At 50.5% G+C, this 11,730-nt stretch overlaps 5 protein-coding genes across 5 annotated transcripts; 3 read left to right on the plus strand and 2 right to left on the minus strand.

Annotated features, from left to right (window-relative positions):
* Positions 1 to 345: 345 nt before the first annotated feature.
* Positions 346 to 1,245, minus strand: MAA_10002 (uncharacterized protein; the record flags this gene model as incomplete). The annotated part of the gene is made up of 2 exons (XM_007828000.1): positions 346 to 898; positions 956 to 1,245. The coding sequence occupies 2 exons, from the start codon at positions 1,243 to 1,245 to the stop codon at positions 346 to 348; spliced, it is 843 nt and encodes a 280-aa protein (XP_007826191.1).
* Positions 1,246 to 3,854: 2,609 nt separating this feature from the next.
* Positions 3,855 to 5,619, plus strand: MAA_10003 (Beta-lactamase/transpeptidase-like protein; the record flags this gene model as incomplete). Its single annotated transcript, XM_007828001.1, has 3 exons — positions 3,855 to 4,076; positions 4,131 to 5,098; positions 5,154 to 5,619. The coding sequence occupies 3 exons, from the start codon at positions 3,855 to 3,857 to the stop codon at positions 5,617 to 5,619; spliced, it is 1,656 nt and encodes a 551-aa protein (XP_007826192.1).
* A 431-nt stretch (positions 5,620 to 6,050) lies between these two features.
* MAA_10004 (uncharacterized protein) lies at positions 6,051 to 7,323 on the plus strand (the record flags this gene model as incomplete). Its single annotated transcript, XM_007828002.1, has 2 exons — positions 6,051 to 6,236; positions 6,298 to 7,323. 2 exons carry the CDS (start codon positions 6,051 to 6,053, stop codon positions 7,321 to 7,323), a joined length of 1,212 nt encoding a protein of 403 aa, XP_007826193.1.
* A 640-nt stretch (positions 7,324 to 7,963) lies between these two features.
* MAA_10005 (uncharacterized protein) lies at positions 7,964 to 9,013 on the minus strand (the record flags this gene model as incomplete). Its single annotated transcript, XM_007828003.1, has 1 exon — positions 7,964 to 9,013. The coding sequence occupies one exon, from the start codon at positions 9,011 to 9,013 to the stop codon at positions 7,964 to 7,966; it is 1,050 nt and encodes a 349-aa protein (XP_007826194.1).
* A 1,610-nt stretch (positions 9,014 to 10,623) lies between these two features.
* On the plus strand, positions 10,624 to 11,617 carry MAA_10006 (major allergen Asp f 2-like protein; the record flags this gene model as incomplete). The annotated part of the gene is made up of 3 exons (XM_007828004.1): positions 10,624 to 11,029; positions 11,089 to 11,519; positions 11,579 to 11,617. The coding sequence occupies 3 exons, from the start codon at positions 10,624 to 10,626 to the stop codon at positions 11,615 to 11,617; spliced, it is 876 nt and encodes a 291-aa protein (XP_007826195.1).
* Positions 11,618 to 11,730: the final 113 nt, after the last annotated feature.

Genomic DNA, 11,730 nt, shown 5'->3' on the forward strand with positions numbered 1-11,730 from the left:
CTAGCAACATTGGAAGCCTTCTCCCTCGACTGTCCACCAAACATGCAGTACCATAGCTCAATCTTAGCACCTATTCTATCCCTTTTCCTGCAATGCATCCTAAAACGGCAAATATGTCATGCACAGATCCAAAGGCGCTGTCCAAGACCAATCTAATAGCGAGCAATGGCGTCCACCACCTCTGTCTAGCAAGGACCACCACCAGCTCCCATCTCGAAAACCCATCATGCCTCGCTTATGTAGGGACTTTGTTTGGCCGCTTTGCCATGGCCTGCATCCCACCCAATCCAGGCTCCTCTCAGCCGTCTTTCTGGAAAATGATGGGCAGAGCACTCCTCTCTCTGCTCACTTGAAAGACGTCAACGGCGCATGTTGGACATCAAATGTCTTGACCATTCTCATCCCGTCTGCATCACCGTTGCTTGCTATGGGATCTTGTTTCACGGCTTCAACGTCGGCCCTTGCGCCACTGTTGAGCAGCCACATGTCCCCCATCTCCATGTAGTTTCGACCCTTGTAGTTGGGGCGCTTCTCGCGCCCTGTCCTGGGCTGATTCGGGTCCTGCTTCCTGTTTGCCATGTCGGAACGACTGCCGGAACTACGGCCGCCTCCCCACGACGATTGGAGGGCTTTCAAAACCCGCGTCTCCAAGACGTGGACGCGCATGAATCTGGCAAAGGCCGGGGCCGAGCATATTATGAGGGAAGCCTCCATCTCTGCGAGGTTAACACAAAGAATCAGTCTCACCTTGTTTGTTCCCCTGCGGGCCTGCGGGGGGTTTGGTCGCAGCACGTACTTGCAGAGCAACAAGACCCCGGCGTCGTACATCAGGTCCGGGTTTTCATCTTGGATGGATTTGACTCTGTACACGAGGGATGTGGCGCTCGCCACGAGAGCCCTGGAGAGACAGGTCAGCCGGACGTAGACAGCACGGTGGCTTATTGTGACTCCTCACGAGAGAGCGACCAGGAATACCGCTGCTACTTGGATCTTTTCCCGCCGGCATAGATTGAGCGGGTAGATGGTGGGCAAGGGCAGGATGAGGATGTACACGTCGAGCAGGGTACTTGCTGCGCCTTGGCCGACGGCCCAGTATAGAGGAAACAGGGTGCTTCCGAGGGCCTCAGCAATGAGCTGGTCCCACGTCTTGGCTAGGTAAAGAGCGGCAAAGTACGAGTTGACGGCCAGGCTTGATGTGTATATTACAAAGGTACAAGCTATTCCTGCCCATATGGCAATCTTCATCGCCTTGGAGACAGAGAAGAGTTGAAGGAGGAGCAGCTGAAATTCAGCAGGCTCTCCCACACATAGTATAACTTTTTTTCGTTCAGGTTCATGTTAGTAACAACTTTGGGCTGCTGCGACCGTCACACCACCTTTTGGTACTCCTCATTGACCCAGCACAGAGGCACGTCCCACGAGTGTCGGAAAAGCCTGGAAACTATACATATATATAAACTCGATTAGTCCCATGGCGCTTTTGCAGCAGATGGGGTGACTCGTTGCGGCGGGACATGACAAGGCCCAAGACATGCCGGGAATGAACTACCATGAAAGCTTTGGATGGAAAAAAAGAAGGGGGGGGCCAAAAAGCTACAGGCAATCATTGTGACGGCATCCGCGATGTTTGACAGGATAGCCAGAGTCACAAACACTAGGTGACTGTCATCAGCATCGTCGCAAGACGTGTGCGTGTCTTTATAGGAATGGCCGCACAGTCGCTCCAAGTAAACTTTGGCGCATTCACGTACAGCCTGCCGAGCCCGAAGACGGTGGCGACGGTTGTTAGAATCAGGGTGAAGTTGTCGAGGTGTTCCGCCTGGGATATACATCTGGTAGAGGTATCGCTTTGCTCTAGCATCACTTTTAAGTCGCCCGATGCTACATTGTATCGAAAATCCTCGTCACCAATAGTAGGTGCAGTAGATCCCGTGGGGCCTGCCCCCCCAAACGCCCGGATGGTCGTACAAGAGCCCGTATTTTTAGATGCCGAGTTTTATCCCTTGCATTCGGGGTGACCTGACGATGTGTCATCGACAGGTATCCATGTCCCAACCCTGCGAGACGGATTGCTATTTTCAAGGCGGTGTAGATATCATGGTCCCCGTTACCATCACACATGTAAGCGGACGCGGACGCAGGCGACCCGATGTGAAAAGGGTTGTGCTTTAATTAGCATTGGTGTATAGTGCTTGCGGCTCTAGATAATGTGTCGATTTCTCCTGGTGTCTTGCTCATACCAACCGCCCTGTTCCATCCCATGAACAGACCATCACCCATCGTCATGCGTGCACTGGTTAGTTGACCGGACGGAGGGAACAGCTTACACAACATCATGGCGCAGCCTGGCCATCGCCCCGGAGATGACTGCGGCCAGGACGGCTTCTACACCTCATGTATCCGGTTGATCGGAGGGTGCTGATTGTCTTCACTCGGGCTTATGCAGCACTCCAACATGCCTGTAAGCAAATACTGCGCCAAGACATGGATCGATTCTAGGCACTAAGGCAAGGGTCGTCTACCTCGATGGTGGCGATTCAAACCAACAAGTATCCGCGATAATTGTTGAGTCAACAACAGCAATTTTGCACAGTGGAAAAAGACTATATTTGGGAGGCTCTTTGGCGCCTCAAATCATAGCTTTGTATTGATGATGATGGCGGAGGCCTCTGGAAGGCCCTTGGGACCCCTGACGATGACCCTCAATATCCAACTGTCCTTCACCAAGGGTTAGCTCCTGCCAAGTTGGGAAGAACCATTTGACCATTTTGCGCTCAGGTTTGGCCATGTTTGCGGCATTCCGGCACCTTCTGGGACTAATCAAGAATGGAGGCATACTTTTTGATATATTCAGCGACAAGAGTCAGGTGGACTACAAAGTACTGAGGGAAGGAGTACCCATTGGCTATGAAGTCAGCCAGGAAAATACAAACATTGTCGATATTCACTTTAAACAAGCTCCTGCATTGGGACAATCGTCCTTGGTATAAAGCTCCTTCTAAGATCTCAATTCTATTTATATGTACTGAAAGCCTTCTGCACTTAGTCTCATCATCATCTTGCAGCAGGATGGACACATGCATATAATTGACATTGTCGCAAAAAAATACCAAAAACTCCCAAGACTGGAATGTATCAAAATAATTCTAAGAATTATATACTACGGTAAGTAAAATAAGCAATTAAAAATATTCGATAATAAATACTGCAGAATTCAGATAAACAGTTCTCTATACACGGCAGGTAATTTCTATTTATACATATTCAACTAGGCGCTATATCGATTATATACCGGATATGAGCGCCTCCACTTTGCTATTTCACAGGCAGGGTGTGATATTAGGAATCGTGTGTTTCTAATCTCGGTAGACCCGTGGTATTTACACATGCATAACTTGCGCGACTACAATACCAAGACTAAAGATTATCACACGTTACGACTGACTTGAACCAACTCTCCTTGTAATCAACACTCATTTAAACTACAACATCATCAACAGGTATGTGATTTCCTCCTCGGTGTACGTCGGGATCGGACAAGAAGGGCCCGAGCGGTGCCGACGGTCGCCGGGTTTGGTGGATGAAGCTGTGACACTTGACATTGACGAATGAATTTGCAGCTCACCTGGTGGCACAGTCAAATTCAAGACGAAGGATTCTTTCAAGGGTTTCTCAAACGAGCTGCCAGAATCGGCCTAATGGCGACCATACGACAGAAATTAGACTTTTATGCATTGGGCATTTCTCTGCTCTTGGCAGCCGGGGTTCAGACAACAAAGCTGTGATATAAAATGCCGATCCCCCTTCGGTTCAACACACGGGCAAAATACATTTGTTCTTCAAATCACGAGACAATGAAGGCCCTCGTACTCGCTTTGACATTATCTCTCTACGCCGCAGCCGGGGCCAAACGGCAGCCGATTCCGACCAGAGGCGTGCCCAACGGCCAGTACGGTGGAGATGAGGTTGCATTCGCCAACGAGGCCTTTGAGCAATTCATCTTGGCGCAAATGGATGAATGGCACGTCCCGGGGCTTTCGATGGCCGTCATAGAAGGCAACAAGACGTGGGCCAAGGTTGTCGCGGCCATGTACCACTCTGCTTCGGTCCGGTGCTAACATGGACGACAGGGCTTCGGATACGCAACATTGGGTTCGGAGCCCGCCACGCCGTCGACGTTATTCTACTGCGGTAGCATGACCAAGTCCGTGACGGCTGCCGCCTTGTCCATCTTGATCGACGAGCACAAAAACGGCAGCAATATCCAGTGGACGACGCCCATCTCCAGCATACTCAAGGACGACTTTGTGCTATCCGACGCTTGGGCTACGGACCACATGACGCTCGAGGATGCGCTATGTCACCGCACTGGCTATCCGCGACACGACTTCTCCGGCCCGTTCAACTCGTCCGTGGACATGGTTCGCAGATTCCGCCATCTCCCCATGTCCCAGGAGCCCCGTGTGAAATGGCAGTACAGCAACATGATGTACGGCACGCTGGGATACGTGGTCGAGCGCACAAGTGCAACCAGACTGGCCGACTTCTTCCGCAACCGGCTCTGGCGCCCCATGGGCATGTTGAACACGTTCCTGCACCCGGACGATGCGCTCGCCAGCGGCGGCGGCGGCCAGCTCGCCCACGCGTACTACTACAACAACGATACGCAGCAGTTTGGCGAGCTGCCGTGGAATGATGAGGGGAGCGTCGCGGGCGCCGGCATGGCCATTTCGTCTGTGCTCGACTGGTCGCGGTATCTGCGACACATGATTTCCGAGTCGGGGCCCATTTCCGCGGCTGGCCACGCTGCTCTCAAGGCGCCGCACATGGTGTCGGAGCAGGACAGGCGTATATACTCGGGGACCGAGTTTTACGGGCTCGGCTGGGGGTCCAACATGATGCAGAACGAGGCCGTGTGGTACCATTCGGGGCGAGTCAGCGGCATGCTGTCGTACATGGCGTTTGTGCCGGCTCGGAAGTTTGGGTTTGTTATCATGCTCAACACGGAGAGTGTGGCGGCGCTCGATTCCATCTTTTCCACCACGCTGTTCAACTATTTCGAGGTGGCGTCGTCGAACCGTTATGACATTCGACAAGGGTAAGCGAGCACGCGCTTCTTTGGTACTGGGGATATATTGTTAACCAGGCGGCAGGTGGTACGACTTGTTGAGAGACTTGGATGACGGGCTGCGCAACTGCTCGGCCCGTCTGTATCCTGGAGTAGGCGGCGCGGCATTGCCGTCGGGCATGGCATTGGACGACTTGGTAGGGAGCTACTACAACGACGGGTATGGATATGCCAACGTGACGCTGAGGTGTGACGATTGGGAGGCAGCACACGGGTCGCCCAGCGTGTTGTCGCTCACGTCGGATGGGTGCCGGATAGTTGTTCCCCGGGCCGAGCTGTTTGGCAAAAACGTTTCGTTTCAGTTGCAACACGTGGCCGGGGATAAGTGGCTGGCTTGGTACTTTGTCGACGACTACAAAACGGTGACGAGGCCGGCCGGTTGCTACCGAGCCCAGGTCGTTGTTGGGCCCGATGGAAAGCCCGACATGCTTGGCATGGACATGAGGATGGAGGGGGACGATTTGCCCCTGACCTGGTTTAAAAGGGTTTAACAAAGGCGCCTTTGCCTTTGTCCTTTGTCCTTTGTCCGAACCGGTGCGGTCCCGGGGCATGTGTATAAATAGGCCCGCTGGGTGCATCAAATACATGACACACAAAGCCTTGTTTGAGCTACAAAGCAGAAGATTGTGGCGCTCCTGGTAAAACACAAGGCTGTGCGCATCGTCGGGCCTGATGCCCGGCATTTCCAATGTCAAGATGCTCTATGCGACAAAACCAAGACGCGTCCATGGTGCACCAACCGGGCACGGGTGCTGACTAATAGAATTCATCCAGCGCGCTCACAAGACGCTCCAAACATTCTCACAGAATGGAAGTGAAGTCGCCGTCCTCTTAAACAGGCCAATCCCCATCCTGGGGCCGATCTGAACTTGTCATGTCCTTGTTCTTCCAATTAGTCACCGCATCCTCTCTCGGCTTCACCATGTACCCGGATTGGCCCGAATCTGCCTCCGACTTGGTGCCACTGCCATGCTGCAATGGCCCCAAGTTGAACGCATTCGACTTCCAGGGTCCGCAAAAGATTGAATTTCTCGAGTACCTAGGCGAAGGCTCGCATGCACACGTCTTCAAGATTAAAATCCTGGGGCAAATATACGCATTGAAACTTGTAAGAAGGGATAACACACATCAACATGCATAATGAGCTAGTAGCTGAGTTGCCTATTCAGTTTAGGTTTGCCTATGATGAGGATTATCTGGGCCCAGATTACGATCACGATGTTGATAATTACGACACAGTGAGCGCCTTTTACCAATACTCGGAGCCCTTCAGCAGCGAGTGCCGTGCTTTTGGTCGCCTCCAAGAGGCCGGCCATGAGCAACTGGCCGTCCAGTGCTTTGGGTACCTGCTTCTGGACGAGGAGCACGAGCAAGCCATGATGAAGCAGTTCAGCCACCTCGAGCTCAAGTGGAACGGGAGCATGGATTATCCCGACCGAGAGGACATGCGCTCACGATTCCTGGGCAAAAGCGGCAGAGCGCCGCCTATCCGCGGCATCGTCAAAGAATTCGGCCACCTTCCCCGGGAATTGCGGACGAGGGATGCGCGCAAGATACTCCGCGATATTATTCAACTGCAGCAGCTCGGCATAGTCTGCATTGACGTGGCAGACCGGCAGCTCATCAACAACAAAATCTGTGACTTTAGTACGGCTGTTACCACGCCTCATTTTGCCACGACCCCCGAGTTGAACCCGCATCTTACGCCGGAATGGATAGCGGCTATAGAGTTTGAAACGTTCCAGTTTAGTATGAGCGACTACTGGAACTTTGACGAGATGGTGCATATCTGGAACGAGGAGCACAAGGACCAAAAGAATAAAATCGCAGTCTACGCATTCCCCGGGGGCCGAGGCTGCCGAACCAAGTATGACCTGAGACGCACCCCATTCCGGCAGCGTGTCTTTTCCTATGTCGACCCAAGGCTGTATGACTGGAGGAGCCCGCCTGCTGGTCCCGGGAATAAAGCGGCTCGAGCATTGGCAGGACAAAAGAAATCCGGTCAAAGGAAAAGGGAAACGGGGAGCAGAGGAGCTGGTTCCAGGACCCGCCTCCGGCTCGATACCAGACCGCCCAAGTGGTACTTGAATTGTGATGATAAAGTGGCGGCTGAACTAAAAGCTTTAAGAGGTTGTAGCACCTCGCTCAGGTGGTGCGTCAAGGACGGTCTTATATTTCCGCGGAAAAAATATTAAGTTTAGAATTAAGTTGTATATTTTTTTTTATATATAAAGCTTTTATTAATATTAATAGCTTTAATAATATTATAATATTTTTATATTTTTACTTTTATAAATTTTATTAAGAAACCTTTTATAAATAAAATAATTTATAAGTAAAATTATAATTATAAACTTGGATTTTAATTTTATAACCTAAAAAAGGATATTATTATATACTAGAATATATTTTAAAATAAATATATTTAAATATATCCGGTATATAATCCTGCTGTAGCGGGTTAATATAAGCGAGATTAAATGCCTTATATAAAATAGACCACATGAAGGACTATAATAGCTTGAATTGATCAATCTGAATCTCCTCTTAATACTATCAGCAGGCTTGTATTCGCGCACACATCACGTGATCCACCTAAAAAAACATCCTCTTAGTCATCCCGTGATGGTCACCATCAACTTGCTACAACTTTACTTTCCCTAGCTGAATTGATCCGCTGCTCCTCAACGTAGCTCGTCCCCACGCTCTTTACTCTGTCTCCATCTCATATCAGCCGGGACCAATTCGCGTACAAGAAGCTATTGCCCGAGGGCCCAAAGGGGCTGGTAGGCCCGCCTCTGCAGACGGCGAGTCACCTAGGAAACTTGCCCTTTGTTATCCAGCAGTACCGTTGGGGGCATCACCGTCGGGGGCATCAGAGTCGAAAAAGCTATCCAACGGGTCATCGGCTGTGGGATCGACATCGAAGTCGCTATTTACGTGGGCGTCGATGGCGGTGGCATTGCCTTGCGAAGGAGGGTTCGTGGGCAAGTCGACACCCGAGTATCGATGACGACGCACCCAGCCATGCTCGGCGTCAATGTAGACGGTATCCCAGGCGTTGATCTTGACCATTTCTCTCTCGGGTACAATAGCGCGATGATGACGAGCCGACATTGCGAGCATACAAAGCCACCACAAGGCAAGATCCGTCGTGAGCACATCGACGCCGTTCCTGGTCCAAGGGATCGGCATGATTGCTGCCTTCCACTTTTCAGCGCCCTCGGCCTCCTGGCTAAAGCAGCAAACCACCAGCTCCTGGTCTGTTTGAATGTACCCGTATCGAGTTTGGCCAAATTGGCAAAGATTTGCCAGCTGTCTCACGGGCCAGAGAAGCTCGTGTGTCGTATTGTCGAGGTGGTACGCGAGCTCTCTGCCACTCCACTTCGAACTGAGTCTCCCGAGGCCAATTACCAGTGGCTGCTCCGGGAAGTCGTCAAGCGAGACTACGTGATCTACGATGAGTCTCGCTGACGCACCGGGCAATTTGGGAATAAGCAATTTGTCGGGGGTCGAATACTGTTGGCGAAGGACTACGCCTGGGCAAAGTCCAAGACACGCCTTGGCGAACTGGAGAGTCGACCCCATCATCCCACCGTTCCAGCTGGTTAGATGATTCATGTCGTCGGCCTTATGCATCACAAGGCCTCCCAGCATCTGGTCTGCTTGAGGGCATGTTAGCACAGGCTCTGCGACGGCGAAATCGAGAACGTGGCCGTAGCTTTCGTTGAGCGTGTTTAAATTAAACTCGTCCCAGATCACGACATGGTTCTGCAGCCAAGGCCAGCCACCGTTGCTGGTATTTCTATAAGATGTCGATGTGCAAGGTAGGAACGGTTTCTTTTGGCAGAGAACCTGTCGCAACGTGGTGGTTTTGTCGGCCATGTTTACAGCTCAAGGTCACAAAACCTGCGGCGGTAATAGTTTCTGGTAAGAAAGCAAATCTGAGAAGATATTCACAGCAGGCGTGGAAAACGACTTCACAGTTTAGAATAAGGCTGCAACCCCGCTCTCTGACTGCCCGTCACGCACGGCGCGGCCCGCGGTCCAAAGGTATTGCTCTCACAGGGTTGAGCCCAACGGTTACACGACGCATCACGAGACAGAGAAATTGCAAGGCCACTGGCCTCTGGCCCAACGGCTGCCTTGGGCTTTCAATTCATGCCCACCAGACTCTTTGCAAAAATTCAGATCTTGGGGGCCAAGTCCTTGAGGAATACCACCTACCCCCGATAATAAAGCAGATTGTCAAGGGAAATACGAACACAGTTCCGCACCCTTTACAGTTCTTATCACAGTTGCGAAACGAACTCGAAGTAAGTAACTGGAAGGTCAGCTAGAACTCGCAAACAGCCTGAGTTTCTCTACTTGTATTAGTATATAAGAATTTATAGCGTATTTAAATAATAATTCCTAGATATACTATTTATTATATATATATATAAACTATTAATTATCTTAATAATAATAATTAAAATAATAAAATATTAATAAGCCTAGAGTAGTTTATTGTAGCTTTTTTACTTAAAATAAATTTAAATATATTATAAAATAAAGCTAAATAATTACCTTAACTTACTAGTAATATAATTAATAATTATACCCGGCTTTAGTAATAGTAATACGTAATATAAAAAAAAACCAAATATATTATAATACATTAAATATACTAGCTTAAAAGGTAATATATAACCTTAAATACCAGAAAGCTAATAAATAAGTAGTAAGCTTATATTATAGTTTTTCCCCTTATTATAAACGGTTATATATTACAGTATTTTTATTCTGCTTAATATAACTACTATCTGGTATTAGTATACTCCAGCTTGCTAAAATACTAAAATCCGATTACTCTATAGGGTAGCTACCCGATTTCCATCTAATACATTCCATGAAAGGAACCCATGTTTACATAAAGCATTATCTAGACATCAAAAAAACATGAGACTCGTCTAATATTCTTGAGGCTGCCGCCACAAGCGTTACCAACCGCATCATGGGTCTATAACTTGGACCATGCGCGATTACACACCAAGGCCAGGACCAGCGCCCATCGGGATTCAAGGTTTATGAATACGGTTAAATAATAAGCATATTTGACGGATTCTCACTGGACGACGCACCCTCAAAACCCCTTCATGGTCCTATCATGACGGCCAATCCAGCCTTGGCAAAGAGCTATTGCAACCCTGATAGCCTTCAGCTGGACGCCCAAGGCACCCTGATGACCCGGACAAACAGCACCAATTCCAATTTTCCATCAAATTTTTCTGTTGAATTCAACGGATGTCAAGAATCTAGACCCGACACTTTGCCCACCTTGTCAATATGGCCGATGATTTTGAGCGATTTACCTGCCATCGCAAGCCTTGGCATGTCATGGACCGAACTCGTATAAAGACATGGACCTTTTCGCAGAAAAAACGAGACGCGGGTAAAACCAGGCTCCGGTCACATCTATTGTATGCTTGATTCAATAGTCCAAGCTGTTCGCAATGTATCCCGTCCTCGCAGCGTTGCTCCTCTCCCCCTCTGTCTGGGCATCTCCCGTCGGTCTCCGGGCAGAAACACCAACGCTGGCGATTCCCGCGCCCACCGAGTCGCCATCTTCGGCACACCAGTGGGCAGCGGGCTGGAAGCCCTCCTTCAACATCCACGAGTCGTGCAACAGCTCGCTGAGGGCTCAGCTTCAGCAAGGGCTAGATGAGACGGTCGAGCTGGCTCAGCACGCGCGCGACCATCTCCTGCGATGGGGGCACGCGTCCAAGTTTGTAGACAAGTACTTTGGCAACGGATCGACCGCGCACGCTATCGGATGGTACGACCGCATCATCGCGGCCGACAAGACGGAGATGCTGTTCCGCTGTGATGATCCCGACCGCAATTGCGAGACGCAAAAGGGTATGAGCCATCGAGCAAACTGTTGTATTGGAGACGCATGGTTAATTGACAGAGTTTAGGCTGGGCCGGACATTGGCGAGGGTCAAACGCCACCGCCGAGACAGTCATCTGCCCGTTATCCTTTGCGATCCGTCGACCTCTCTCGTCCGTCTGCAATCTCGGGTATACCGTCACCGGATCCAAGCTCAACACGTACTGGGCCACGGACCTGATGCACAGGTTATTCCACGTCCCCACCATCAGCGAGGGCATCGTGGACCACTACTCCCACGGGTACGCGGGGATCTTGGAGCTTGCCAAGAAAGATCCAGAGAAGAGCGGCATCGACACGGACGCGCTGCAGTATTTCGCTATTGATGTCTGGTCGTACGACATTGCGGCCCCTGGCGTCGGTTGCACCGGCAAGCCGCCCGCGGAGAGTGCGTCCCCGTCTGGCACAACAAGTACGACCGTGCCCGCGGCCACTGGCACAACTTCGAGTGCGGCGTCTGTGAGTTTGTTACTCCCTCGGAACTTGAAACAAAGCTTGAGCACTGACTGTGAAACCAGTGCCATACCCACGATGATGGTTTCATACACTGCACGTGAAGGTGACATTACACGGCAAGACGAAGCGAGCTTAATGAGAGACAAGAGGGAATGTGACTCACGAGGAAATTGTCATTTGCTGGAGCCAGATTCCTTCATCTTGGCGGCTCGTT

The sequence above is a fragment of the Metarhizium robertsii genome (assembly GCF_000187425.2).
Source record: "Metarhizium robertsii ARSEF 23 chromosome Unknown MAA_Scf_4, whole genome shotgun sequence".
In the NCBI taxonomy this organism is placed as follows: Eukaryota; Fungi; Ascomycota; class Sordariomycetes; order Hypocreales; family Clavicipitaceae; genus Metarhizium; species Metarhizium robertsii.